The sequence below is a fragment of the Asparagus officinalis genome, chromosome 2 (assembly GCF_001876935.1).
Source record: "Asparagus officinalis chromosome 2, Aspof.V1, whole genome shotgun sequence".
In the NCBI taxonomy this organism is placed as follows: Eukaryota; Viridiplantae; Streptophyta; class Magnoliopsida; order Asparagales; family Asparagaceae; genus Asparagus; species Asparagus officinalis.
Genome location: NC_033795.1, coordinates 83,710,698 through 83,738,565, shown reverse-complemented (window position 1 = coordinate 83,738,565; position 27,868 = coordinate 83,710,698). Strand labels below are relative to the sequence as shown.

The 27,868-nt window shown below is 32.0% G+C and overlaps 1 protein-coding gene across 1 annotated transcript; it reads left to right on the top strand.

Moving 5' to 3' along the window:
- LOC109831922 lies at positions 293-27,218 on the top strand. Its single transcript, XM_020399400.1, has 5 exons — positions 293-409; positions 5,990-6,073; positions 6,179-6,223; positions 26,757-26,854; positions 26,937-27,218. Exons 2-5 carry the CDS (start codon positions 6,020-6,022, stop codon positions 27,019-27,021), a joined length of 282 nt encoding a protein of 93 aa, XP_020254989.1. The 5' UTR covers positions 293-409; positions 5,990-6,019; the 3' UTR covers positions 27,022-27,218.

Below are 27,868 nucleotides of genomic sequence, written 5' to 3'. Positions count from 1 at the left end.
ATCACTGCATTCTATTGCATTGATTACCTATGTGATGGCTTTTGTGCGCTCGTGATTTTATATTGCATGACATTACCTAATGAAATTGATGGCAAAAATTGATTAAGTTCAGTAAACTTGGACAGCGTCTCAAGAATCTTTTAGCAGGTTAACAGGATAAAACATATTTGTGAACGTGTGTGGGCTTGTGGATATGGTGGGATGTGGGCTTCATTGTAATAACTAATGGGCTTTTGGATTAGGCCAGTTTCGGAACAATTTCAAATAATTTAATACAGCATGCGGATAATCTTAGAGGCCCAGCCCGACGCGTTCCGTGCTCCTGCTCTCTTTCTGTTCCAAGCTCTACAGCCATCATCTCTCCCCCCCTCCTCCTCCTCCGCCGCCGCCGCCGCCCCCGCCCGTTCAGGTAACCTAAACTCTCTCTATAGAGATCTCTTAAGCCCTAGAAAGTGTTGCATATACACAATAGCTAGGGTTTCAAGTTTTTGTATCATTCATTTACTATCTCGTTTCTTGTGTGCAATTTGGGGGAACGATTTCTCGTTATCCGATCAGATACTGAGATTTAAGCTCATGATTCGTTAAAAGAGAGAATTTTGAATCAGTAGAAGGCATAAAGACTCAGCATTCACCCATTTTCTTCTTTTCGGATAAAATTTGGTAATTGCAAAAAATTTGACTGTGACAATGTCTGTAACTGAGAACTTCTTGCGTTTTCCTTTTTTTTTAAAGACTTTACTGACTAATTTCTAAGCTTTAGAAAAGATAAAGACCAACCTTCTCTAAAAGATTCAATTTTTTTAGCTGGAAAAAATTTGAATCAGTTTTTTTTTTAATTTACAATGCGTAGTTGCAAGTTTTGGCGTGACAATGCAGTGTTTTGATCTTTGATTTGGGGTAAATTTCTTGTTATTGTGATTTTAAGTTGAGGAGCGCACTTTTTTAACTTAGGCTCTGGATATTTGAGTGGGATGTTAACTGAATTATGGAATTTGATGTATGTCCTCTTATAACCTTGCGCAATTTTCTTAAGTTTTTATTTTTAGCACAATTTTTCTGAAGAGGCCTGAAAATTAATTATGTACATTATTTTTGATATTTACAAAATAGCATCGGTTGTGTGGGAGGATGAAGAACATAATTTTCCTCATTGAGGGAGTGGAGTTGGAGTTTTGTGAAATAAAATTGTTTCGTGAACAAGCAATTTGGAAACCAACTGAAAAATAAATTATGCGTCAACTACAAATGATGGTTGATTACATTGGAGTATTGAACTCAGAGATGCGAAGCCCTGAAGGATTGATTTTTTAGAGTTGGAATTATGGATAGGTTTGGTAGAATTTTGATCAAAACAGTGATAGGGATGGGAAAGCTAGGGGGAAAATAATAACTTGATGGAGGCACACTTCTCTTTAAAATTTTCACGTCTTTGAAAAATTCTCTTTCTCCAGTGTATGATCATTTGCATTTAGTACGTAAAGTAGAGACCACAGAGATATTCGTAGATAGACTCATTTAAGTACATAACCAAATAGACCAGTAGCAAGTAGCAACTTTTATTAGGTTTTCCAATTTAACAAAATAGATTGGCTCCTCATTGAGCGTGATGGATATTGATTATGTAGCTGGCTAAAAGATTTGGGATAAGCATTCTATTGTTGTCATTCTTTGTATTAATCCTGATTTAGACAAACTTATTTGTCCCTCTAGAAAGTGTGTAATCTACTAAATTACAAATTAACTGAACTTATGAACATAAGCTTGAACATTATGCAAGTTCTAAAACTAGCACTTAAAGTTATAAGGATTAAGGAGTTTGAAACATGAAGTCAGTTGCCAGCGAGGGTTTTCCTTAGAGTTACTTAAATCACTATTCATTTGTTATCACTATTTTTTTGACTAGTTTGGTATGGTGGTTGTTTTATTTGATTTCCTGAAATCTGATCGCTTCATTTGCCCTATGATTTAGTAGAGGCATTGGCATGGCTAATTTAAACCTGTGCAAAAATTAATCGTCAGGTATCAAAAACTTAATGATGAATGTTCTTAAATAAATCGTGAGCATGTCGATTAGTCTTATGATGGGACTGTAGTTTGATTTTTATGAATTGTCTTGCTTGTGATGATACAGCTGTGGAGAAAGCTTGATTTTGTGGTTAACTGCAGCAGTTTGGCTGTATATAAATGCGAAATCTGTTAAAATTTTCAGGATTAATACTTCAATTTCATTTGTATTAACACGTGAGCTAATATACTCTTTTGTTGAAATTAGATTTAAATAGTGTAAGCTGGAAATCTAAGGCCTTTCTGGTTCTGTGATCAGAGCTCATCATTAGTCTGAGCTCTACCCTTATCAAATTACAGTACAAATGAAAGATTGGACAACGTATTTGTTTCGGTTTTTATAGCGCTCAGAGCAGCAATGTGCAAGGGTCTTTGCAAGTTCTTGTGAACTCATTGTGAAGGCGAAACATTAGCTGAGGCTGATTCCAGACTTGGAAATGCTATAAAAGAAAAACTAGTAATCCTTGGCGAAACATTAGTTGTGGCTGATTCCAGATTTGCTCACAAATCAATACACTATACAGTTGTTAGATGGCTGAGTCTTGGTGCATGGCTAGATAGGCTGAAATGAGACCAGACAATTTATTAGTACTGATTATACTACGTGTTTTAACTTTTTTTTAAACATATGACTTACAAATGTATTGCAATCTATTAGTACTATGATAACATCTTTTGTGTTGGGAAGCAAAGTTAGTTGAAGCTGTTTATGAACTTAAATCAAGCAACGGTAATGCAAAGTTTGTGTCAATGTGATTTGTATCATGTTCTCGTGTGATATATTGTTGTACTTATTAGTATTTTATCACAAACCTAGCACCAGGTCATGAGTAGCGATTGTTGGTTTTAGTTCTCGAAGTTTGGATTAAACTCTACATTTTTGTTCCTTACTGTATATATATGTTACACAGAGCCTAATATATTATGTATTACATCATCTGTATATTAGAATTCTTCTGACTCATTTATTGAATAAGAATTCTATTTCTAGTTTCTAATTCTCGAAGGATTCTATTTGGAAAAAAAACTCCTAGAAATATTGCACAAAAAACCCTTAAAAGGTTGTAAAACCCCCCTAAAAAGTTTGCAAAGAGCCCCCAAAAAGTTTGCAAACTCCTAGTATTAATAAGTGTCAGACCCTCAGCAAAAGACTGGCTTAAGGTGCTATAGTGTTATAGGTGAGTCCATGCTCTTTGTGATTGCACTTGAAAGAACTTTTCTGGAAAGATCAATCTCGCATTACATGGCTGGAGATGCCAATACAAGATTATTCCTTCCACCGTACCACTATAATTAGGAGATCAAAGAAGATGATATCTATTATAAAGAAGGCCAAGGGGGTAATGCCATCCAATGAAGCTTAGCGATAAACCAAAGCAATATTTTCTTTCCATGACTTAAATAGGAAGAATTAGCTTTCATCGGGGTTCCTTTTACGGGTAAGACCCCCTTCTTTTGCTCAGCAGCAGCCGTGCGCGTGTGGACTGCCCCAATCTCACGGGTCATTGTCTTTCTTTCCATCCGTCTTGCCCATCTCTGTCTTCAAACATAGGCCTATATCTTGGTCCGAATGGGACCAGTTCACCAAAAGCTTACTTAGTATGATCATTATAGGATTCCCCTGGATCGTCAACTAGAACCGGTTCACGCCCATCTACTGCTGAAGTAGTCCATAAAAAAAGATTGCTCAATGCTGTCACGACTGGTACATTCCACCCCCTTGGCCTTCTTTATAATAGATATCATCTTCTTTGATCTCCTAATTATAGTGGTACGGTGGAAGGAATAATCTTGTATTGGCATCTATAGCCATGTAATACCCCAAAAAGTTTGCAAAAAGCCCCCAAAATTTTGTGAAAAGTCTCCAATAGTTTGCAAAAAACCCTCTAAAAATTTACAAAAGACACCCCAAAAGTATTATATACATAGCTACTATAGTTAAATGGGCAAATGGGTGGCCTGTTTATTAAATGGGCGAGCAAAAATCCGCCCATTTAGAAAATATTAAATGGGCCATATTTACCATAAATGGGTAAATGGGCAAAACATGCCCACCCATTTATGGCCCGCCCATTTAATACCCAAACCCACCCATTTAACACCCCTAAATGTGACTGTCGTGACGTGCATAACTGAGGATTTCTTCACATTTTTCTATTTTTTGTAACTTCAAGAAGCTAATATCATTCTCTTTGAGGTGGTGGTATTGGAACCTAGCTTTTAAAAATTTCTACCAATGCATGAATACTTAATTTCTTCTTAAATCGTATATGCAGTGTAGAAAACATTGTTTAATTGTATAGTCTGCTGACTAGAGAATCGATATAAAGGCAGCAGACTGGATAATATTAGGGTCCTTTCTACAATAATTAACTCCTGAAATTAGGTTTTCCTTTAGACACTTTGTGATTATGCCTATTAGGCGAAGTGGTATGGGTTGAGGATCAAAAGATCTGATGTGATTTTGGAGGTAAGTAAGATGTTTTGTTTAATAATAAAATATCATAAAAGATAGCTGGGTCCCCTTGTGAGGGTATTTTAGGAATTTAACATATTATCTAAAGGAATATGGATGAACATTATGTCTTGGTGGTTAATGGTGCATATTATCATGGTTGCTTTATGGAAACTGAAACTTTCATGGTGGTTCCCAAAAGACCCCTATATTTTATGGTCTCGTATAAAAAGCCTTACATAATTTCATATGGTTATTGGGATACTATAATGTACTGTATTGAAATGTTACAAGAAGCCTTATATGTGCATGAGAAAGGTATTACTTCGTATATAATGCCAAAATTCTATTTCTGTTCAAGCTGATAAGACGTAATTTATTTATCAAATAAGAATGTCTAAGACAACTATCATGGTCTCTAAAGATTAAGCCAAACAGTACAGTAACAGTTCAGCCTGGAAGGCACTTTCAACTTATCCTGGTGTCCAAAAAAATTGAATTATGTTTATGTATATATTTCTATTCTTTATTTTCCTTTCGCATGTACAAAATTAGACTATTAGAGGACATGGTGACCAAACTGTGATACTCGATGCGGTTTAGAATATGGTTTGAAGTTTGTGTGAAACTGATACTCCTTAACATGGCAGCTTTGTAATGATTTGTCAAAAACAATATGTGGTCATCATGTAGAAAATCATTAAAACAGAGTTTAGAAGGAATTTGATCATAATTATTAGGCATTAAGGAGAAGATGGGAAGCTTGTGCATGGACCTTGTTTCTTTTTTCCTTGATGTGACTGGCCAACGTCTTTTTCTCTGTAAGATTTTGAGAGTCTACCAGGAGTTGAATTGATGTGATACATTTAACAAGGTGATGATATCTTCTTTTAGTAAAAGTGGATAGGTCTTGATCTTACTTGAATTTGGCTGAGCAAAGACTAATGTAAGTTGTTTACTGTGTTTGATATGCGTTTTGCTTAATCTTACTTGAATTTGGCTGAGCAAAGACTAATGTAAGTTGTTTACTGTGTTTGATATGCGTTTTGCTTACTTTCTTGAGATGAAAGAACTACCCGGCTTTAAGGGAAGGGTTGAGGGATTGGAGAAAAGATGGGGGAGAATTAATTACAATTATTTATGACCTTATTCACTATATACCATTCATTTTCAAAAACGAAAAAATTGAATTTTAGAACTCTAAACTCAAACAGGGAGAGACAATGCTTGCTGAAACCAACAAAAAGAAAGCCATAGTGAATGAGTTAACGCTAAATGTGAAGCAGACCTTGCAATTAAGGAGTGTCTGTTATTCATGCTGTGAATTATAAAATATTTTCTATGAACTGACTGATACTTAGTCCTGCTTTAGTTTTCTATTGGATCCAAATGGAGCTATGTTATGGCTTTATTAAGTGTCAAATCTTAGTCTCTTATTTGCTAACTTTTGGACTCTTGATTTCCCAGCAATATAGCAGCAACAAAAGGTCAAAATAGATGCCTTCACTGCAAACTTCGTTACCGCCTGAGCTTGCAGACAATGTGATAAGAGTAAAGACATTATTTCAGTCATTGATGCTTTGATCTGACATTCATAATATATTATTTATGGCATACTATATAGCTGGTACTTATTCATGTTTTTCTCTATTGTAGTTGTACCGCGAGTGCTTGCGAAGAGCCAAATATATAGGCCAAAAGGTATTCTTTATGCTTTGGCTAATTGCTTGAACTTTCAGGATTTTATTCTTACTCTTACCTCCATAGAAAGCGCATATCTAGGAGTATGCATTTTATATCTAAGGCATTAGCCCAAGATATCATACTCCCTTTAAAAGCACGAGTTCGGGAAAATCTTTCTATGGTCAGTATTACCCTTAGTTTTTTTTAATATTACATTGTTATCCTAATATATTCTAATTTTAATCATATCTTATCTAATTCCAAGTGAACTATCTATAGGTCAACAATTTTAAAAAAAAAGTTATTTTGAATATTTCACTTAAGTCTTAATCTATCCAAATACTAATTATATCATATATTAACTCCATATGAACTACCTATAGCTCAAAAATATAGAAAAAAATAAGATTAAGAAATTATACGTAGATAACATATTATAATACATGAAGTATTATAAAAAACCCAAAAGTTTCAAAAATTACATATAATAGCCTTAAAAGTTTAAAATTACACAAAACACATTGACTTTTTAAAACTTAAAAACAAACATGATATCTAAAAATTTAAAATATGTAATTAACACCCTCAACATTTTAAAAATTGTAGAAACAACCTCAAAAGTTTAAAGACTAAATTACATTTATATACTCTACATGTTTTGCTCTTGAAGCAGTTATATACCCTAAGTTACAAAATATAGAAAAAATACCCTGAGTTGGTAAAAATTTGCAAGTTGGTATCTTTTATTAACCAGCTGTGAGAATATTCTCTAGAATATTCCCACGTGTTGGATCTATAACCAACTTGAATACTTCTTATCCTCATTTATTGTATTATTTACTGTATTACCTACCTTCCCCACCCTTCCCCCCACCCCCGCAAATTAGATTATTTTCATCATCATCATCTTTTTTCGTGGCCTCCAACTTCTTCTTCCTCTTTAATATGGATAACAGTAGAAAATAAGAGCTTTCACTATGTTGGGGGGTTAATTCCTAAGGAGGGGTATTATTATCCTTTCATGTATTTTTTAACACCGTTAGCTAAATTTAAATAGTTACCAGCTCAGGGTATTTTTTTGCTATGTTTTGTAACTTATGGTATATAACTACTACAAGAACAAAATAATAGGATATATAAGTGCCATTTAGCCATGTTTAAATTACTAAAAAACATTCTAAAATTCAGAGATTTCAGAACTTAGAAACAACATAGATGAATTCTAGGGATTACCAGTAGGCACATAGAAATTTAAAATTAGTAAAAGAATAACCTCAAAGTTACAAAAATTACAAAACCTCTCTCAAAAGTAAAAAATTATTAAAAAATTCTAAAATTTTAAAACTTATAACCGGTACACATCAAATTTAGAAATTATCAGCAGATTGCTAAAAATTTAAAATTTTTAAAAAACAACCCAAAATTTTAGTAATTATAAAAATACCTTCAAATTTTTAGACTTACGAGAAATATTCTAACATTTAAAAACTTATCACAAATACGTGAAATATGAAAATTATAAGTACCCAACTTAAAATTTAAATTATTATAAAATACTATCAAAGTTTAAAAATTACAAAGCACACCCTCAAAAGTTCAAATCACAAAAAGACTGAAATTTGGCAAAGAAAAGAGGAAATGTTTGATATTATAACATTAAGATATAATATGTTAGCATTAATTGATTATAATGTATAAACATTTATCTCTAATGTTGATAATATTTATTTATAAAGTAAAAAAAATACAAGGAGTTATGTATGGAGAAACTATCAGAAAGTTTAGAGATGTCCTTTAAAAGAACTAAGTTGTTTTTATTTCAAATGGAGAAGTGAAGGAAATAAACTCAAAATTCAGAAACATTCATGAATCACCTGAATTGACATTGATAAAAAGCATATCGAGCAAAGAAGTACTAACCAAGTTCTCCTTGAAGAACATATTGAACAATTTTGTCCTAATTAAAACACATTATTCATGAAAAGTACAAAAAAATTAGTAAGTACTTATAAATTTTCATACTTTATTCTAAAAATATTGAAGGAATCATAAACTTAATATATAATTTCATATAAATAATCTTGCAATAGAAACTAAAGTGAAGCCATTGATCAACTACATTGCGAGATATAATAAACTAGATAAGATGAGAAAAATCACTATAATGGATAAAAAATATGCACATGATACTTAGTTACCATAGTGTAAGTAAAAAAAATTAAAATTGATATTTTTCTTTTCTCTATATAGTGGCACGACTTTGGAAGTATCCTTATTTGGGGATATGACTGCCAACGAAAGATCAATTTTTAAGAACACGGTCAAAGATAAGCATGTAATAGTACTGTTAGATTTCAAGATATTTAAATATGAAGGTAACATATTTTACAACTAAAATTCTTATTAAAGGTCACTAAATATAAAATTCATCTTATACCTGTCTCAAATTTGTATGAAAGATATGCATGTCATCGTAAATTGTGTTAATAATATATCAACTTATTGAAGAAATAAGAGAGAGATAAGCAAACCAAGCAAACATCCATATAACACGATAAAAAAAAATATTACACTTTAAAGCAAATATGCAGGGCTCATTCAGAACAAGCTGCTAAAACAAAAGCATCTCCATCAAGGCTCTTTATAAATATAACATAAATTTAAATTATTTAATATTTTTAAAAATAACTTAATTTTTTTAGTAAAACCAAGAATCTTTAAAAGTGATTTTCATGAACTCTTTTAATTTTTTATATGGTTATGTGGATGCTTTTATCATATAAAAGTGTACTAGAGTTAGCATTAATATTTATTTTATAATTTTTTCTAAAGTCTATCAGTGATTAGCAACAAAATTTATACTCTCTTTAGTTTCATTCTAGCCCATTTTTAATTAATCATCTTGTCTTATTGGCTTTAATTATTCATCCTTCTTTTATAACATTATCTTTTCAAGTTTTTTTCACTTTGACAACATTATACCTTCTTAAGTCAAGCTTGGTTTCATGCCGATCTAAATAACGCGAAAATTCAAATTAGCTTTAGATTATAGTTATTTCTTATCAATTCAATTATTACTTAAAAATTTTAAATTTGGTGTAGCCCGTTCAAACAAACATTAAAATAAATAAATAATCACAATAGTAAAGTTTGAAAACATAAGTGAGAAAAACAATCAAAGTGGAACTGAGAAACAAATTTTAGTAAAGAAATAAGTCAAAAATACTTAATCATAATAAAATCCTAGTCTGAATAAAAATGCAAGCAATCATGTAAATTGTTCAATACCATTTATAACTATTAAAGGACACATGATCAAACTGTTCAAAATCATTTAAATATATATGTTTGTTCAATCGCATCTATGTGGACTATAGTCCATGATTTTGGTTGTTTTTTTACCAAACCACAAATTGGCGTCGGCCGTCCAACATACAGCATTTTATGCATACTTTGAAATTTGTGAATTCTATGGATTATAAACCATGATTTTGTTATTTGGCCAAATAAAAAATTATCGTCTCGTATAGAATATTTATCATTCTATGAAATTCTTGAATTTCTGTAGGCTATATAACCAATCATTTTGGCCATATTGCATGAAATCACAAGTTGCGCTTTAGCCTAGAATATTATTTGCATACTCTGGAATTCCTGATAATTTATGACAAAGCACCAAATCACAAGTTGACATCCCACGTAAAATATTTTATATGTACTCCTAAAATCTGAATATTTAGATTTTTGCTGATTTCAACTAAATCACAAACGGCCGTCTGACATAGAATATATTATGCATACTCTAAAGTTCTTGAATATATGTGGACTATAACTCATGAGTCATGAGTGTGAATGTTTTTGAAAAAAATAGAAATTGCTAATCCAAATGGAACACTTTATGCGTAATCTATTGTTTTCAAGTTTATGTGAACTATAACCCATGATTTTTTTCATTTCGATCAAATCATAAGTTGTCGTCCTGTGTAAAATATTTTTTGCATACTCAAGAACTCTCGAATTTTTGTGAACTATAACCCATGATTTTGACCTTTTTTGTGAAAATCATAAATTTTCGTCCCACATAGAATATTTTATGCATACTCTAAAATTCCCAAAATTTTGTGGCCTGTAACCCATAATTTCACTTTTTCAACGGAATCACAAACTCTCTTCCTACATAAAATATTTTATACATACTCTAAAGTTTCGTAATCTCCATGCGCTATAACATATGGTTTTGGTCATTTGCCATCCTGAATAGAATATATTATGTGTACTAAAAAATTCTTTCATTTTCGTGGACTATAACTCAAATTGTTGTCATTTTCCATCAAATTATCAAATTACTTATAATAATCCATTAGAAAATATTTTATGCATATTCCGGAGTTTCGCAATTTCAGACTATAACGGTATAACCCATGATCTTGACCGTTTTGATACCAAATTACATGTCATCCATAGAATATTTTATGAGTACTAAAAATTCCCGAATTTTTGTGGACTATAATCCCTTATCTTGGCCATTTTCGACCAAATTACAAGTTATCATCTTGCATAAAATATTTTCTTACTTTGAAATTCCTGAATTTCTGTGGACTATAACCTATGATGTTGGTCGTATTTGAATTATCATCCCGCAAAGAATATTTTATCCTTACTCGCAGATTACCTAATTTCTATGGGTTATAATACATGATTTAGCTGATTTCTACCAAATCACAAGTTGCCGTCTTGCATAAAATATTTTATGCCTAATTCAAAATTTCTGAGTTTGTATGAACTGTTACCCATGATTCGCCCTTTTTCAACTAATCACAAATTGTCGTCTTGCATAGAATATTTTATGCATTCCAAAATTCTTGAAATTCGTTGGACTGTAACTAATGATTTTTGCCATCTTTGACGAAATCAAAAGTTGCCTTTCCGCATAAAATATTTATTGAATACTTCAAAATTCTTAAATTGGGCATAAATTATGATTGTGGACGTTATCCACCAAATCACAAATTGCCCTCTAGCATAAAATATTTTTTGTGCTTTCCTAAATTTTCAAAATTTTGTAAACTATATCCATTAAGTTTGGTCGTTTTCAACCAAATCACAAGTTGTCAAGTTGTCGTCCATAGAATATGTTATGCTTATCCGAATGGGCTATATAACCTATGATTTTAGCCGTTTTCGACCTAGTCATAAGTTTTTATCCATAAAATACCTTATGGACTCCCAAAATTTTAAATTTTTGTGGACTATAACCCATGATTTTTGCTATTTTCGAGCAAATCACAAATTGTCGTCCATAGAGAATAGTTCTTTGATTTTTTTTAGTCTTTGTAAACTATAATTCATGATTTTGGTCGTTTTTGTCAAAGTTACTAGTTGATGTCGTTTCCAACCAAATTACAAGTGGTCGTTCCGCATATAATATTTTTTGCATGCTTAGAAATTCCCAAATTTCTATGGACTAACCTATGATTTTTGTTGTTTTCAACAGAATCACAAATTAGGTTCCTGCATAGAATATTTTATGTGTGCTTCCATATTCTTGAGTTTTTATGATTGTGACTTATGGTTTTGGTTGTTTTTGGTAAAATTACAAATGAACATCCTGCATAGAATTTATTATGCATATTCTAATGTTTCGAAACTTCTGTGGACTATAACAATGATGATTGCTGTTTTCGGTTAAATCACTAGTTGTCTTCCTACATAGAATGTTTTACATGTACTCTTTAATTTCCAATTTTTTGGACTATAGCCCATGATCGATGCCGTTTCGACTAAATCACAAGTTACCATCCCACATAAATTATTTTATGCATACTCAAAAAAGTCCAGAATTTCTTTGAACTATAGAGAATATTTAATACATGCTCCAAAATTCCTGTAGTTTGTGGGATGTAACCAATGATTGTGTCCTTTTTTTTTAAACCAAATCACAAGTTATTATCTAGCATAAAATATACTATGAGAATTTTTGAATTTATGTTGATTATAACCAATGTTACATTAAACGTTAGACGCTTCTAGGCGTCGGACTTGGCGCCCAGCGCTTAGTCGCCTAGGCGGGTGCCTAAGCGGTTTCTGGGTGTTTTTTTTAATTGTGATACTTGATAATAAATATATATATACTCAATCAAAGATGCATAAATACTAAAATACCAACACTATTAACTAAATTGCTTGGTTTACCAATTACAATAGCTCTTTTATACTTCTCAACTCAAATTATAAGTTCATCTCAACTCAAATTACAATATGTATTAAATTCATAAAAATTTTCAAAAAAAGATAGCAATTTTAGTTCCACAATAAATCATGCATACTTAGATACTAAATAGCCAAAATAATAATTAACAAGGCTAGAGCCTAAGATGTTTTCTTTTTTTATTTTTAATTACAATAATTGATAGTGAATGTTAATGTTACAGAAAGCTTAGATGCTGGACTGGTTTTTAGGCGGGTTTTTTTCTTCATTTAAGTGGTGGTCGATGAGGTTTTGTTGAAGGTCGGAGGAGGTAGTTGAGGTGTTCATATTTGGAGGTTATTGGAGTTTGGAGGACGTGTAGGCTACAACACATAAAATCACAACTAAGACCTACAGGGTGCAATCCACGTAAGCAGGCAATGCTCCCCTAAACTCTCGTAAAATCAAGGTGGGCAGCCTAAATACCGCCTAGACGCTAGGCGCTAGTTAGGCGGCCTAGGTACCGCCTAGGCCTAGGCGAACGCCTAAGCGGACTAGGCGGAGGTTTTTTAAAACAGTGATTATAACCTATGATTTTGGTTTTTTTAACTAAACCAGAAGTTGTTTGCATGGAATATTTCTTGCGTACTCAGAAATTTCCGAATTTATGTAGACTGTAACTGATGATTTTGGCTGTTTTGACCCTAGTCGGAAATGACGCCCACTTAATATATATTTTGTGTATGTGAATTTTGGAAGTTTTGTGGAATATCACTTAAGATTATGGTCGTTTTCAAGGAAATTAAAAAATTGCCGTCACGCATAGAATTTTTATGCATACTCTTAACATTGCCAGTTTTTATAGAGCATCACTCATGATTATTGTTGTTTTTGACCAAATCACAAGACGTCTAGAATATTTTTTGTAGTTAAAAATTTTGAAATTTCTTTGAACTATAACTCATGGTTTATGACATTTTTGACAAGATAACAGGTTCTCGTTCATGTAGAATATTTTATATGTACTACAAAATTCTTGAATTTTTGTTGACTGTGACTCATGATTTTTGTTCGTTTCGACCAAATCACAACTTGTCATTCCACATGGAATATTTGTGTACTCTAAAATTCTTGAATTTTTCTAGACTATGATAACCAACTATTGTGGCAATTTTCATTCAAATCAAAAGTTATCACCCTATATTGACGCTTACTCCAAAAATTTCCGAATTTCTGTGGACTATGACATATGATTTTGGTCATTTTCAACCAGATCACAAGTTTTCATCCTACATAATTTTTTTTATTTGCATTCTCCTAAATTCCCAATTTTTTTGGGATATAACCTATGATTTAGCAGTTTATGTGGATATAACAATGATTGTACTCCAATATTTTATGAATACTCTAAATTTTATAATTTTATTGGACCCGTTACCTATGATTGTTCTCGTTTTCGATCTAATCACAAGTTGCATTCCACATAGCATATTTTGTGCATACTCAAAAATGCTCAAATTTCTTTGAATTAATGGTTTTGGTTGTTTCGACCAAATCAAAAGCGGGTATTTTATGTGTACTCTAATATTCCTGATTTTTTTTGGACTATATCTGATGATTGTGCTCGTTATAGACCAAATCACAAGTTATTTTCATGCTTGGAATATTTTATGCTTATCATAAAAATTTTCATATTTCTGTGGACTATAATCAATGATTTTGGTTTTTTCAACAAATCTCAAGTTGTCGTTTGCACAGAATATTTTTTTGCGTACTTTGAAATTTTTGAATTTTTGTGGACTATATAACCTATGATTTTGGCTGTTTTTGTTAAAATAACAAATTATAGTGCTGCATCAAATATTTTATGCAAATTCCTAAGTTTCGAAATTTTTGTGAACGATAATTCATGACTTTAGTTGTCTTTGATAAAATGAGAAATATCCTCCCGTATCTAATATATTATGTGTACTCCTAAATTTTAAAATTACGGTGATCTATAACTTATGATTGTGGCCGTCTTAAGCTAAATCACAATTTCGCGTCCTCCATAGAATATTTTATGTGTATTTTAATATTTCCAAATTTGTATGCATTGTATCTTATGATTTTTGTCAATTTCAATCAAACCACAAGTTGTCATCTCATATAGAATATTATTTGCATACTAAAAGTTTCTCAAATTTATTTAAATTATAACTTACATTTTATGTCTTGTTCGTCCAAATGACAAATTGTCTCGCAAGGAATACTTTATATATACTCCAAAATCACAAGTTGTGTACTATAACCCATGATTTTTAATCATTTTTGACCAAATCACAAATTGTGAGTCCATGTAGAATATTTATGTGTACTCGAAATCTTCTGAATTTCTCTAGACTATAACAAATGGTTGTGCCTATTTTTGATTAAATCACAAGTTGTCATCAGCATATAATATTTTATCCATACTTTGAAAATTTGAATGTCTATAGATTATATAGCTCGTAATATTTTATCCATAATTTTTTTTTGCATACTCAGAAATTCTTGAATTTCTATGGACTATATAACTTATGTTTTTGGCTGTTTTCGATGAAATCACAAAGTATGGTCCCACACAGAATATTTTATGTGTACTCCCATTTTCTTCAAATTCTGTGAACTATAACCCGTAATTTTGGATGTTTCAACAAAATTATAAACGGCCGTCCTATATAGAATTTGTTATGTGTTCTACCATATTTCAAAAGTTCTGTGGACAATAACAATGATTTTTCCTATTTTCAATTAAATCACAAGTTGTCAAGTTGACGTACCACATAAAATATTTTATGCCTGCTCTAAAAATTTCCAAATTTTTGTGACATAATCCATGATTGTTGTTTTTTCAACCAATTTTTTGTGTAGTTTAAAAAATTTTGTGGATCATTACCGCATAATTTTTATCGTTTTTTTATCAAATCACATTATCCCACATAAAATATTTTACATGTACTAAAAAATTCCTGAATTTCTTTGAACTATGACCCATAGTTTTGGTTGTTTTGATTAAATTAGAAGTTTTCATCACGCATAGCAACCAATGATTGTATCTATTTTCGACAAACTCACAAGTTTTCCCACATAATATTTTGTTCGTACTCTTGAAATTTTTTTAATTTCTACGGATTGTAACCTATGATTTTGATTTTTTCAACCAAATCACAAGTTATTGTTTGAACAGAAAAGTTTTTGCGTACTCTAAATTTTTTGAATTTTTGTTGACAATTACCCATAATTGTAGATGTTTTCCATCAAATTAGAAATTATAGCCCCAGATGGAATATTTTATGCGTAATCCAAAGTTTCCAAAATTCCTTTTTTTATTAATCCATAATTGCAGAATTTCTTTCGATTATAACTTATGATTGTAGTCGTTTTCAGCCAAATCACAAATTAACTTTCCGCAAAGAATATTGCATGGGTATAGGTACCAGTACACGTATGGATGCATGACATGATAAATTTGTAAAAGGTAGGGTACAGGGACACAACTATATAAATATTTATACACACATATATTATATATTGAAATTAATAATTTGTATGAGAAAAAGGATGAGAATTAAAATTCCTATAACATTTTTACGTCTCTTTTATCATGTGGGCTATAAATTGGAAAATCACTAGTTCTTGAACTAGACATCCAAATAACTCTACAAATTCATAATTCGGAACCTGAGCTATGTTCAATGAGCTTCAAGAAGTTGATGTGAAGTGTAGGATGTGTTTAAAAAAAGTATGACAAGTGTTTTAAATTAAAACGTGTATTGTATAATTGAGTACATGCCTTGATAAATGTATGCATATATGCAATGAGTGTCCAGGGAGTTTGGATACAAGTATATGTCGAATACGGGTACAACTTCAAATTAGAAGTACCCAGGTTACACAGATTATAACTCATGATTCTTATCGTTTTTGACCGAACCGCAAGTTGTCGAATCACAGAATATTTTGTGCATAATAAAAATTTCTGAATTTCTTGGAGCTATAACTCATGGTTTATGTTTTCATCCAAATCACAAGTTGTCATCCTATATAGAATATTTTATACGTACTTGAATTTTTTGAATTTTTGTTGACAATTACCCATGATTTTGGCTTTTTGACCAAATCACAAATTGTCATTCCACATATAATATTTGTGTACTCCAGAATTCTCGAATTTCTGCGGGCTATAACTGATGATCAGTGTTTTAAAAATTGTCTGATATCGCCAATAATCTCTAATCTATCGGTTTTGAGCTCTAGCCGCAATTTGATTTATGGATTTTATTATCGTTTATCGGTTTTGGTTGATTTTAGTTGATTTAACAATGTAAATTTGCTATGGATCGGGCAATTTATCAAGTGTTGGAAATCGATCAATTTATCTCCCGTTTGGATTTGGGCTGAGTTTAGTTTCGAGTTACAAAACCTTTACTATATAGACCCGATCCGATGTCTAATTTACGAAACCAAAAAGTCAACGCCCAACCATAATCTTTTCCCATCAAGCAGGCCTAATTTCTCACCCTCTTGATCGCTTTCCCCCAATTCGCTTGCATATTGTGTTTTCCCTTCCTATCGATCACTCTCTTCCCAAAATCGGTTCTAATTTTAATATGATCTCTCAAAGGTGTTCAAAGTTGAAGATTTCTTTGAAGACGCTCGACAATCCATTAACAAAGTTCAACGACCTTTGAGCAAGCTGAACCTGTATTGATTTGCTAGAAATTTCTTCTTTTGGGGAAGTAAATGAGATTATTGGGAAGTTTATGTATAATCTAGAGTTTTTGAGAAGTTAATGTATCAAAACTCATTATGATATCAGCATAGTTAAAGAGATGGTTTTTGGTTTATTGCTTGCAATTTGCATCAAATTTTAGACGTGTATACTTTAGGATATTATATAATATTATATATGCATACCATATGATATGACACTCCAATTTTTACTATGTATTCCCAATATATCCCCTGATAACCACAATCCAATATGAATTTGACTATCCGATATATCTCCAATGATTGATTTTTAAAAGATTGCTGATTATGCCCAATTTTGACCAAATCACAAGGTGTCATCCCGCATAGAATATTTTATGCATACTCTGAAAATTTATGAATTTATGTGGACGATTATATATGAATTTGGTCATTTTCAACTAAATTACAAGTTGTCGTCCCGTATAGAATATTTTTTGCATACTTTGAAATGCTCAGATTTCTATGGACTATAACTTATGATTTTCGTTGTTTTCGATAAAAGTCACAAATTATGGTCCCACATAGAATGTTTTATGGGTATTCTTGAATTTCTGTGGATTATAACCTATGATTCTAGCCGTTTTTGTGCCAATAACAATTGGCGTCTCGCATAGAATCTATTATGCGTACTCCAGTATTTTGGAATTTTTACGAACTATAACAACGATTGCTGTCGTTTTTTGACTAATTCACAAGTTGCCGCACTTAGAGTATTTTTTGTACTCTAAAATTTCCAAATTTTTTTGGACTATAACTCATGGTGGTGGTTGTTTTCGACCAAATCACAAACTTCCATTCCGCATGGAATATTCTATACGAACTAAATGTTCTTTTGAATTTCTTTAAAATGTAACCAAAGTTTTTGGTCATTTCGACCAAATCAAAAGTTTTCATTCGTCATAGAGTATCTTATACGCACTCTAAAATTCCCAAATTTTTATAGACTATAACAAATGATTGTGCCTGTTTTTGACCAAATCATTGTTGTCTCGCGCAGAATATTTTATTTGTACTCTTATGATTTTGAAAATTTTATAAATTATAACTCGTGATTGTTGCCATTTTCGACCTAATTAAATGTTTTCGTCTTGCATAGAATATTTTATGGGTACTAAAAATATCTCGAATTTCTTTTAACTATATAACTCATGGTTTATGTTGTTTTTGTCCAAATCACTTATTTTCATCCTACATAGAATATTTTTTACGTACTACAAAATTCCTGAGTTTTCGATGACAATAACCTATGATTTTAACCGTTTCGACTAAATCACAATTTTTTTCTGCATAGAATATTTGTGTACTCCTAAAATTCTGAATTTTTGAACTATAACCAATGATTATACTAGTTTTGGACCAAACCACAAGTTGTCATCCTGCGTAGAATATTTTATTCGTACTCTAAAATTTTCTGAATTGTTTTGGATTATAACTTGTGACTTAGGTCATTTTCAACCAAATCACTAGTTGCACAGATTATCTTCTGTGTACTCTAAAATTTTCAAATTTATGGATTATAACTCATGATTTTTACTGTTTTCTACCAAATAACAAGTTCGCTAGCATAAAATATTTTATGTGCTAAAATTTCCCAAATTTTCTTTGAACTATGACTCATGATGTTTGCTCTTCTTGACCAAATAAATAGTTTTCATTCATTCATTGTGCATAGAATATTTTATACGTACTCCATTATTCCTGAACTTTTATAGACTATAACCAATTATTATGAAATTTTCAGCAAATCACAAGTTATTGTCCGTATAGAATATTTTTTGTTTACTTTAAAATTTTTGAATTTTTGTGGACTTCAACCTATAGTATTGGTTGTTATCCGCCAAATAAAAAATTGTTCGTATAGAATAATTTATGCATAATCCCAATTTTTTGAATTTTTGTGAACTATAATTCATGATTTTGGTCATTTTTGACCGAATGATAAACAATCGCCACATTGAATATTTTATACGTATTCTAAAGTTCCACAATTTCAATGAACTATAACTTATGATTGTGGCCGTTTTCAGTCAAATCATAAATTAACTTCCCGCAAAGAATATTTTGTGCAGTCTAAAAGTTCTAATTTTTTTATGCATTATATAACTCACGATTCTTGTCGTTTTTACCAAACCATAAGTTGACCCGTTTAGAACATTTTATGAGTACTAAAAATTCCTAAATTTCTTTGAACTTTAACTCATTGTTTATGTCGTTTTCATCCAAATCACAAGTTGTCATCCTGCATATGATATTTTATACGAACTACAAAATTCTTGAATATTTGTTGACTATAACCCAAGATTTTGGCCATTTTTAACCAAATCACAAGTTGTCATTCCACATAGAATATTTATGTGTATAAAAAATTTTCTAATTTCTATATTATAACCGATGATTATGCCCATTTTAGATCAAATTACAAGTTGTCATCCCACAGAAATTATTTTATGTGTACCCCGAAATTTTCAAATTTATGCGGACAATTATCCATGATTGGTCGTTTTCAGCAAAATTACAAGTTGTCATCCTAGAATATTTTTTGCGAACTCTGAAATTCTTGGATTTTTATGATTTTGGTTCTTTTCGATGAAATCACAAATAAATTTCCGACATAGAATATTTGATACTCTTACATTCTTTTTTCTGTGGAAACTGACCTACTATTTTGGTCGTCTGTGTGTACTTTAATATTCCAGAATTTCTTTGGTCTGCAACAATTATTGTTATTGTTTTTGACTAAATCACAAGTTGTCCCACATAGAATATTATATGCGTACTCTAAATTTTCTAATTGTTGGGAACTAGCACCCATGATTGTTGTCCTTTTTCGACCAAATCACATGTTACCGTCCTTCATAGAATATTTTATTTTAACCTAAAATTTCTTGAATTTCTATAAAATATAACAAATGGTTTTGACCGTTTTGATCAAATCAGAAATTTTCTTCCCTCATAAAATATTTTATACGCATTCCATAAGGCCTGAATATTTGTGGACTATAACGGATGATTGTGCTCGTCTTCGATCAAATCACAAATTTTTGTCTGGTATAGAATATTTTATGCATGCTATAAACCATGTTATTTGTTTTTTCGACCTAATCACAAATTTGTCAACATGGAATATTAACTATGATTTTGGCTATTTTTTACTGAATCACAAATTGTTATACCACATAGAATATTTTACGTGTATTCTATAGCTTAAGATATTCAACCAAATGACAAGTTGTTGTCTTGCATAGAATGTTTATGCGTACTAAAGATATCTTGATTTTCTTTGTGACTGTAACTCATGTTTTATGTTATCTTTTGGCTAAATCACAGGTTTTCATCCCGTATAGGATATTTTATACATACTCAAAAATTCCCCATTTTTTGTTGACTATAACGCATGATTTTGGTCATTTTCGACCAAATCAAAAAAGTTTATTCCGCGTAGAATACTTATGTGTACTCTAAAACTTTCAAATTTCAGGACTATAACCAACGATTGTGCTAGTTTTTTACCAAATCACAAGTTATCCCGCATAGAATATTTTATGCCTACTTTGAAAATATTCAAACTTTTGGTGATTATAACCTGATTTTGATCGTTTTCAACCAAATCACCATTTGTTGCGCATAGAACATTTTGTGTACTCTTAAATTTCCAAATTTTTATGGATTATAACTCGTGATTGTTATTGTTTTCTAAGAAATAACAAGTTGTCTCACATAGAAGATTTTTTGAACTAAAAGTTCTTTGAATTTCTTAGAACTATGACTCTTGATATATGTCGTTTTCAACAAAATCAGGTATTCCCACATTGATTATTTTATACATACTACGAAGTCCTGAGTTTTTTCTCTATAACTCATAATTTTTGTCATTTTCAACCAATCACGAGGACCTCATAAAATATTTTATGCATAATCCAAAAGTTTTGAATTTTTGTAGACTATAATGCATGATTTTGATTTTTTTTTTCTCAACCAAGTCAGAAGTTTCCGTATGCATATGATATTTTTTGTGTATTCCAAAAATATTCATATTTCAAAAGACTGTAACCTATAATTTTGGTTGTTTTCGACCAAAACACAAGTTGTCGTTTGACATAGAATATTTTTTGCGTACTCTCAAAATACTAAATTTCAGTCGTCTATAACAAAAAAATTGGCTTATTATAATGAAATCACAAATTATGCTCCCGCATAGAATGTTATATGAGTACTCTAAAATTCTCAAATCTTTGTGATCCATAAACCTTGATTTTAGTGGATTTCGAACAAATCACAATCAACCATCTTGCGTAGAATTGATTAAGCATACTCAAATATTTAGAAATTTCTATGGACTATATTAATGATTGTTCATTTTCAACTAGATCACAAGTTGCCATCTTGCATAGAATATTTTATTCGTAGTCTAAATTTCCAAGTTGTTTTGTACTATAAACCATGATTGTTGCTGATTCGACCAAATCACAATTTTTAGTCCTGCATAGAATATCATATGCGTACTCTAAAATTCTCAAAATTTTGTGATCTATAACCCATGATTTTAGTGGATTTCGACCAAGTCACAAATGGTTGTCTCGCATAGAATTGATTATGCATACTCAAAATGTTTAGAAATTTCTATGGATTATAACAATCATTGTTCGTTTTCGACTAGGTCACGAGTTGACATCTCGCATAGAATGTTTTGTTCGTGAAATTTCCAAATTTGTGTACTCTAACCCATGATTGTTGTTGATTTGAGCAAATCACAAATTTTTGTCTCGCATAGAATATTTTATGCATACTGTAAAATTTCCAAATATTTATAAAATGTAACTCATGATTATTGCCGTTTGTCAATGTTTTCAACCAAATCAACAATTGGTGTCTCGCATAGAATATTTTATGTCTACTCTAATATTTTCAATTTTCTTTGAACTATAATTCATGGTTTATGCTGTTTTCGACCAAATCACAAGTTGTCATCCCACATAGATACTTTATGTGTATTAAAAATTCCTAAATTTCTTTGTACTAATGGTTTATTTCGCTTTTTGACCAAATCACAAGTCATCTGGCCGGATAGAATATTTTATACATACTCCAAAGTTCTCAAATTTTTGTTGACTATAACCCATAGTTTTGGTTATTTTCGACCAAATAACAAATTATCGTTTCACATAGAATATTTATGTGTTTGTTAAAATTCTTGAATTTTTGTGGATTATAACCAATAATGGTACCCCTTTTCATCCACATCACACGTCATCCCATATAGAAAATTTTTTGCATACTGTGAAATTTTCGTATTTCTATGGACAATAACGTATGATTTTGTTTGTTTTCCAGCTAATCACGAGTCTAGATGTTGTGCTAGTGGTGGTCCCATACAACTTATCATTATTGTATTTAAGATAAGATCTACGATGACAATTTTACAACTTTAGCCCTCTTAGTGGTGTCCTATTCTAATTCTAGTGATGTCCTAACTACAAAGTAATAAAGACGAATAAAAATACCTAAAAGCATGTATAAAATAGGCAATCATGTGGTGTCTTGTGACACCAATGGACACCATATAAAACCATGTATAAAACAGGCAATCCTATGGTGTCTTGTGACACCAATGGACAACATATAAAATAGACAATCCAGGGGTGTCTGTGACACCAATGGACAACACGTGACTCCGCCACTTGTTGTCCTGCATAGAATAGTTTTTGTGTACTTTGAAATTTTTGAGTTGTTGTGGACTATAACTTATGATTGTGATTGTCTTCGGTCAAATAACAAATTACAGTATTACATAGAATATTTTATGCCCACTCAAGTTTCCAAATTATTGTGAGCTATATAATCCATGATTTTAGTTGTTTTCAACCAAATCAGAAATGCCCACTCACATAAAACATGTGTATTCCACAGTTCTAAAATTTCTATGGATTATAACTTATGATTGTGGTCATTTTTTATCAAATCATAAATTATCGTTTCACATAGAATACTTAGTGCAAACTCTATAATATCCAAAGTTTACGGACTATAACTCATGATTTTTGCCATTTTCGACAAAATCACAAATTGGCATCTCGGAGAATATTTTATGTGTACTGACAAATTCCCAAATTTCGTTGAACTATAACTTATGGTTTATTATGTCTTCGACCAAATCACAAGCTATTTTCCCACAAAAAATATTTTATATGTACTATACAATTCTCAAATTTTTGTTTGACTTTACCTATGTTTTTTGCTGTTTTCGGTATAATCATAAATTGTCGTTACACATAGAATATTTATGTGTACGCCAAAATTCCTAAAATTGTGGATTATAACCTATGATTGTGCCCCTTTTTGTCCAAATCACATGTTATCATTCTGTATAGAATATTTTGTGTACTGTGAAAATTTCTGAACTTTTGTAGACTATATTCCATGATTTTTAGTTTTTCTAACCAAATCACAACTTCCCGTCCTACATCGAATAGTTTTTGCGTGCTCTGAAATTTTCAAATTTTTGTGGTTTTATAATCCACAATTTTGATTAGTTTCTGCCAAATCACAAATTTTGGTCCAGCATAGAATATCTTATGCGTAGTCCCAAGTTTCTGAATTTTTGCGAATTGCAATTTGTGGTCTCGGTCATCTCGACCAATCAGAAATGCCCCACCCCTTGGGTATAGAATATATAATGCATACCTCAAAATTCCGAAATCTATGTGAACGATAACTAATTATTGTGACCATTTTCGACCAAAAAAATGCCATCCTGTATAGAACATTTTATGCGTACTCTAAAAATTCCAAATTCCTATGCACTATAACCCATGATTGATGCGTTTTTAACCAAATGACAAGTGTTAATCCCACAGAATATTTGATGCTTACTTAAAAATTCTTAAATTTCTTTGAACTGTAACTCATTGCTGTCCCGCACATAGAAGTTGGGAATGTGGGATGCTATAGCGAACCGTGACTCGGGTTCAATTGTGACGCCCCATGTTTAGTTTAGTCCCACATCGGGAAATGTATGAAAAATGTAGTGGCTTAAATAGGTAAGCCCAAGACTCAAATGTAGCATCGGCTAGTCGATTTTGACAGTGGTTTGAGCCAAACAGTGCACTACACTCGGTGGGTCTCACGCCTTGCACCGCACCAACAGGCTCGCGAGTCCGGGGTGTGACAAATGGTATCAGAGCAAATTACCAGCTTGAAGTGTAGAGCTAAGTGTTATGCAAGGGTAAGTGCTACATCGCGTGAGAGTGGTGGGAGCCATCTTTAGAGCCGTAGGAGTCACCTCTAAAGTCCACATCGCTTGGCAATATTGGGATGTACCAATTGTCATGTCACAATGAGGACATCACATATGTAAGGTGGGGTGATTGTGACACCCCATGTTTAGTCCCACATTAGGAAATATATGAAAATTTTAGTGGCTTAAATAGGTAAGCCTAGAGTCGAGTGTAGCATCGAATAGTCAATTTTGGTAGTGGTTTAGGGCAAACAGCGCGTTACACTTGGTGGGTCCCACGGCTTGCACTGCGCCTACGAGCCTGCGGGCCTGGGGCATGACATCAATCATCCTAGATTCATGTGGAACACGACCCAATTCATCAACTCTAGTGACCCGACTTAGAATTCAAACAAGTTAAAATTAAAAAAAACTCTTTTTTATAAGAATAAACAACAAAGAACGTAATAAATTAAGCAAATAAAGTATGCATACCATAGTTGCAACATGATTTTTAATATTCTTTTACCATTACTGACATCAACAAGGACATCTCTTAAGTTTGACTCTTGCAAAACCTCTACTTCCTATATTTAAGAACCGAACCTAAAGCGTACCTCGTTCCCTGGCTACGGTATAAGACTATCCCCTCGTACCCGATTCCTAATGAGTGGTGTACCACGCTTTCGTACCTATCCCATGAACCGGAACAAACCGAGTTTCATGCAACTATGGCCTCACACATAATATTTTATACGTACTTTGAAATTCTTGAATTTTTGTTAACTATAACCCATGATTTTGGATGTTTCAACGAAATCATAAATTGTCATTCCATACATAATATTTGTGTACGCTAAAATTCCCAAATTTTTATGGACACCAATTATTGTGCTCATCTTTGTCCAAATCACATGTTATCATCCTATATAGAATATTTTTTGCGTATTGCAAAAAATTTTGAATTTATGTGGATAATTACCCATGCTTTTGGTCATTTTCAATGAAATCATAAGTTGTCGTCCCGTTTAGAATATTTTTTTGTATATTCTTGAGATTTTTGAATTTCCGTGGACTAACCCATGATTTGGGCTTTTTTGACCAAATTACAAATTATGGTCCCGCATAGAATGTGTTATGTGTATTCTCAAATTCTCGAATTTCTGTTAGCTATAACCCATGATTTCAACTGTCTTCATTTAAATCACAACCTGTCATCCCGCAATAAATACTCTATGCATGCTCCAAAATTCTTCGGTTCTGTGGGCTATAAACCATAATCTTTGCTGTCTTCAGTCAGATAACAAGTTGATACCCACATAGAGTATTTTATGCATAATCCGAAATCGTCAAATTTTTGTGGACTATAACTGATGATTGTGGCCTTTTTCAACCAAATAACAAATGAGCAGGATAGATCAATACCTTCTCTGATAGAATATGGATATCTTCAAATTCTGCCCCTCTTTGGTTAATTATGTGATGACCCGTCAATCAACAGAGGCTCCTAGATCCTCTCCCTCTCTTTTTTCGCCTAAAGGATGGGGCTTCACGATGAAAGCCACAGCCCTGCTCCTAGAGTAATCTTAAAATGTTGCAATCCTCGAATCGGCTTTGATATTATTATCATATTAAAGCTGAGGAAATATCTTTCGGATTGATGGCATAGGTTTATGTGAATCCATTTACAATGATAAACACCCCAAAAACCCACTGTAAACACAAAAAATCGAGGTCTTTCATTCAACAGTGATTTTTAGCCAGATGGGTGCTTATTGAGGTATGTTTTGGGCAGTAAACTTTATGCTATAAAACAGGTTTAGATAAATGTTCTTGAATTGCTTATTGAGGTATGTTTTGGGCAGTAAACTTTATGCTATAAAACAGGTTTAGATAAATGTTCTTGAAGTAGTAATTTATGATCATCATTTGATGAGGTTTAGATAAATGTTCTTGAAGTAGTAATTTATGATCATCATTTGATGTTCCTCTTACTGGAACGAGGAGGGTATTTAAGCTTTTCCATTGGAATGTATTGGTTATAGAGCACGACTCCTGTGATGTTAATACTTAAAAGAGTCATTAAATTCCCTACTTTAGTTTGGCACCATATTTAAGATTGTACAGTAGGCTTCAACAAAATATTGACCATCAATCAAAACTGTTTGGAAGAAATGATGCATTCTAACAAGCGGATCGTGAACAGTAAAAACGCTCAGCCCCGTTACTGAAGACTTTTGTGCCTACAAAGGCTATAATGACTGGAGGTATAGTGCCCTGTAGTTTCAAGAAACTATTGAGTCGAAGCAACGATATCTTCTATTGTTGATATGTTTAAAATTAGTCCTAGGCTGATGGTCTCGCCTTCTTTTCAGAACTACAACACCGAGCTCCTTGTCGACATGGTGAGGCAGCAGTTCAAGAGAAATATGCATGAGACTGATCCCGATAAGATCCAAAAATTTAAAGACGAGTGAGTGAATAACTATTTGTTCTTTATTTATTCTCTCATATTTAGCTCTACTTAACAAACTTGCACTTTGTGACTCCTGCAGTGCTGCTAGAGGTCTTATCCACCATATGCTTTACGAGTCTCAGAAGATGATGAATCCAAAGTCCTCTCGCGCACGCTCCGCGTAATCTCGCGTTTGATGAATACAATCGATCTTAACGTGTTCGAAAGTCTATTTTGTTACCCGAGCCCAATATGATACGACACTATGTTTTTAACTGTTTCAAAATTTCATGACATAACGGAATAAATTCTCATGGTTTTCGCTGTCGTGTTGAAAACAAAGGTGAAAACAAAGTTATAAACTCTCTTGGTTGTGGTCTAATTGTGGTCTTTCCCTCAGCAGCAGGATTTTAATGTAGTTATTTTGATCAAATTGGGCAGTGTGACTCTCAACATATAAAGAAAGATAAAGCCGCCATGCAATAAACAAGAGACATGGTAATGGTAATAAAGTACACTGTGATACCACCTATAAAATTTGAGACTTTGAATGATATAATGAATATGTTTATGTCATAGCTATTTCATGATATAAGTATGTATCAAATCAGATATGAGAGCCTATGTTTTGAATGATTTGTATCATGGAATAGTTATGATAGACATGATATATGGCCTTATCTAAAATTATCTTTGTTACAGTAGTATAAAAATCGATTCTCAATTTAACCGCAGGAGTATAAAATTTGAGAAGCGGTTAAATTGAACAGGTGATGTGAACAGTGCATCAAGCCATTAGGGGCTGACACATCACCTGTCCCCTCAGGGGTGCCCTATTTTGGGGTCCCCGAGGAGTTTTCCAAGATAAAGTATGGGCTGGAAATAGGGAAGAATATCACCACAGAAGACAACAAGTTGCAGAAAACAAATATGAGAGAAACCCAACATCACTGGAAAAATAAAGGGTAAATTACATAACATCACACCGAAGTATTATTAACATCTAGGGCAAATTACGCACAACCCCTCAGC

Coding starts and splice junctions, on each gene's coding strand:
- LOC109831922 (XM_020399400.1), top strand. CDS start 6,020: ATGCCTTCACTGCAAACTTCGTTACCGCCTGAGCTTGCAGACAATGTG. Junction 6,074..6,178: donor TTGCAGACAATGTGATAAGA/GTAAAGACATTA, acceptor TCTCTATTGTAG/TTGTACCGCGAGTGCTTGCG. Junction 6,224..26,756: donor CCAAATATATAGGCCAAAAG/GTATTCTTTATG, acceptor CCTTCTTTTCAG/AACTACAACACCGAGCTCCT.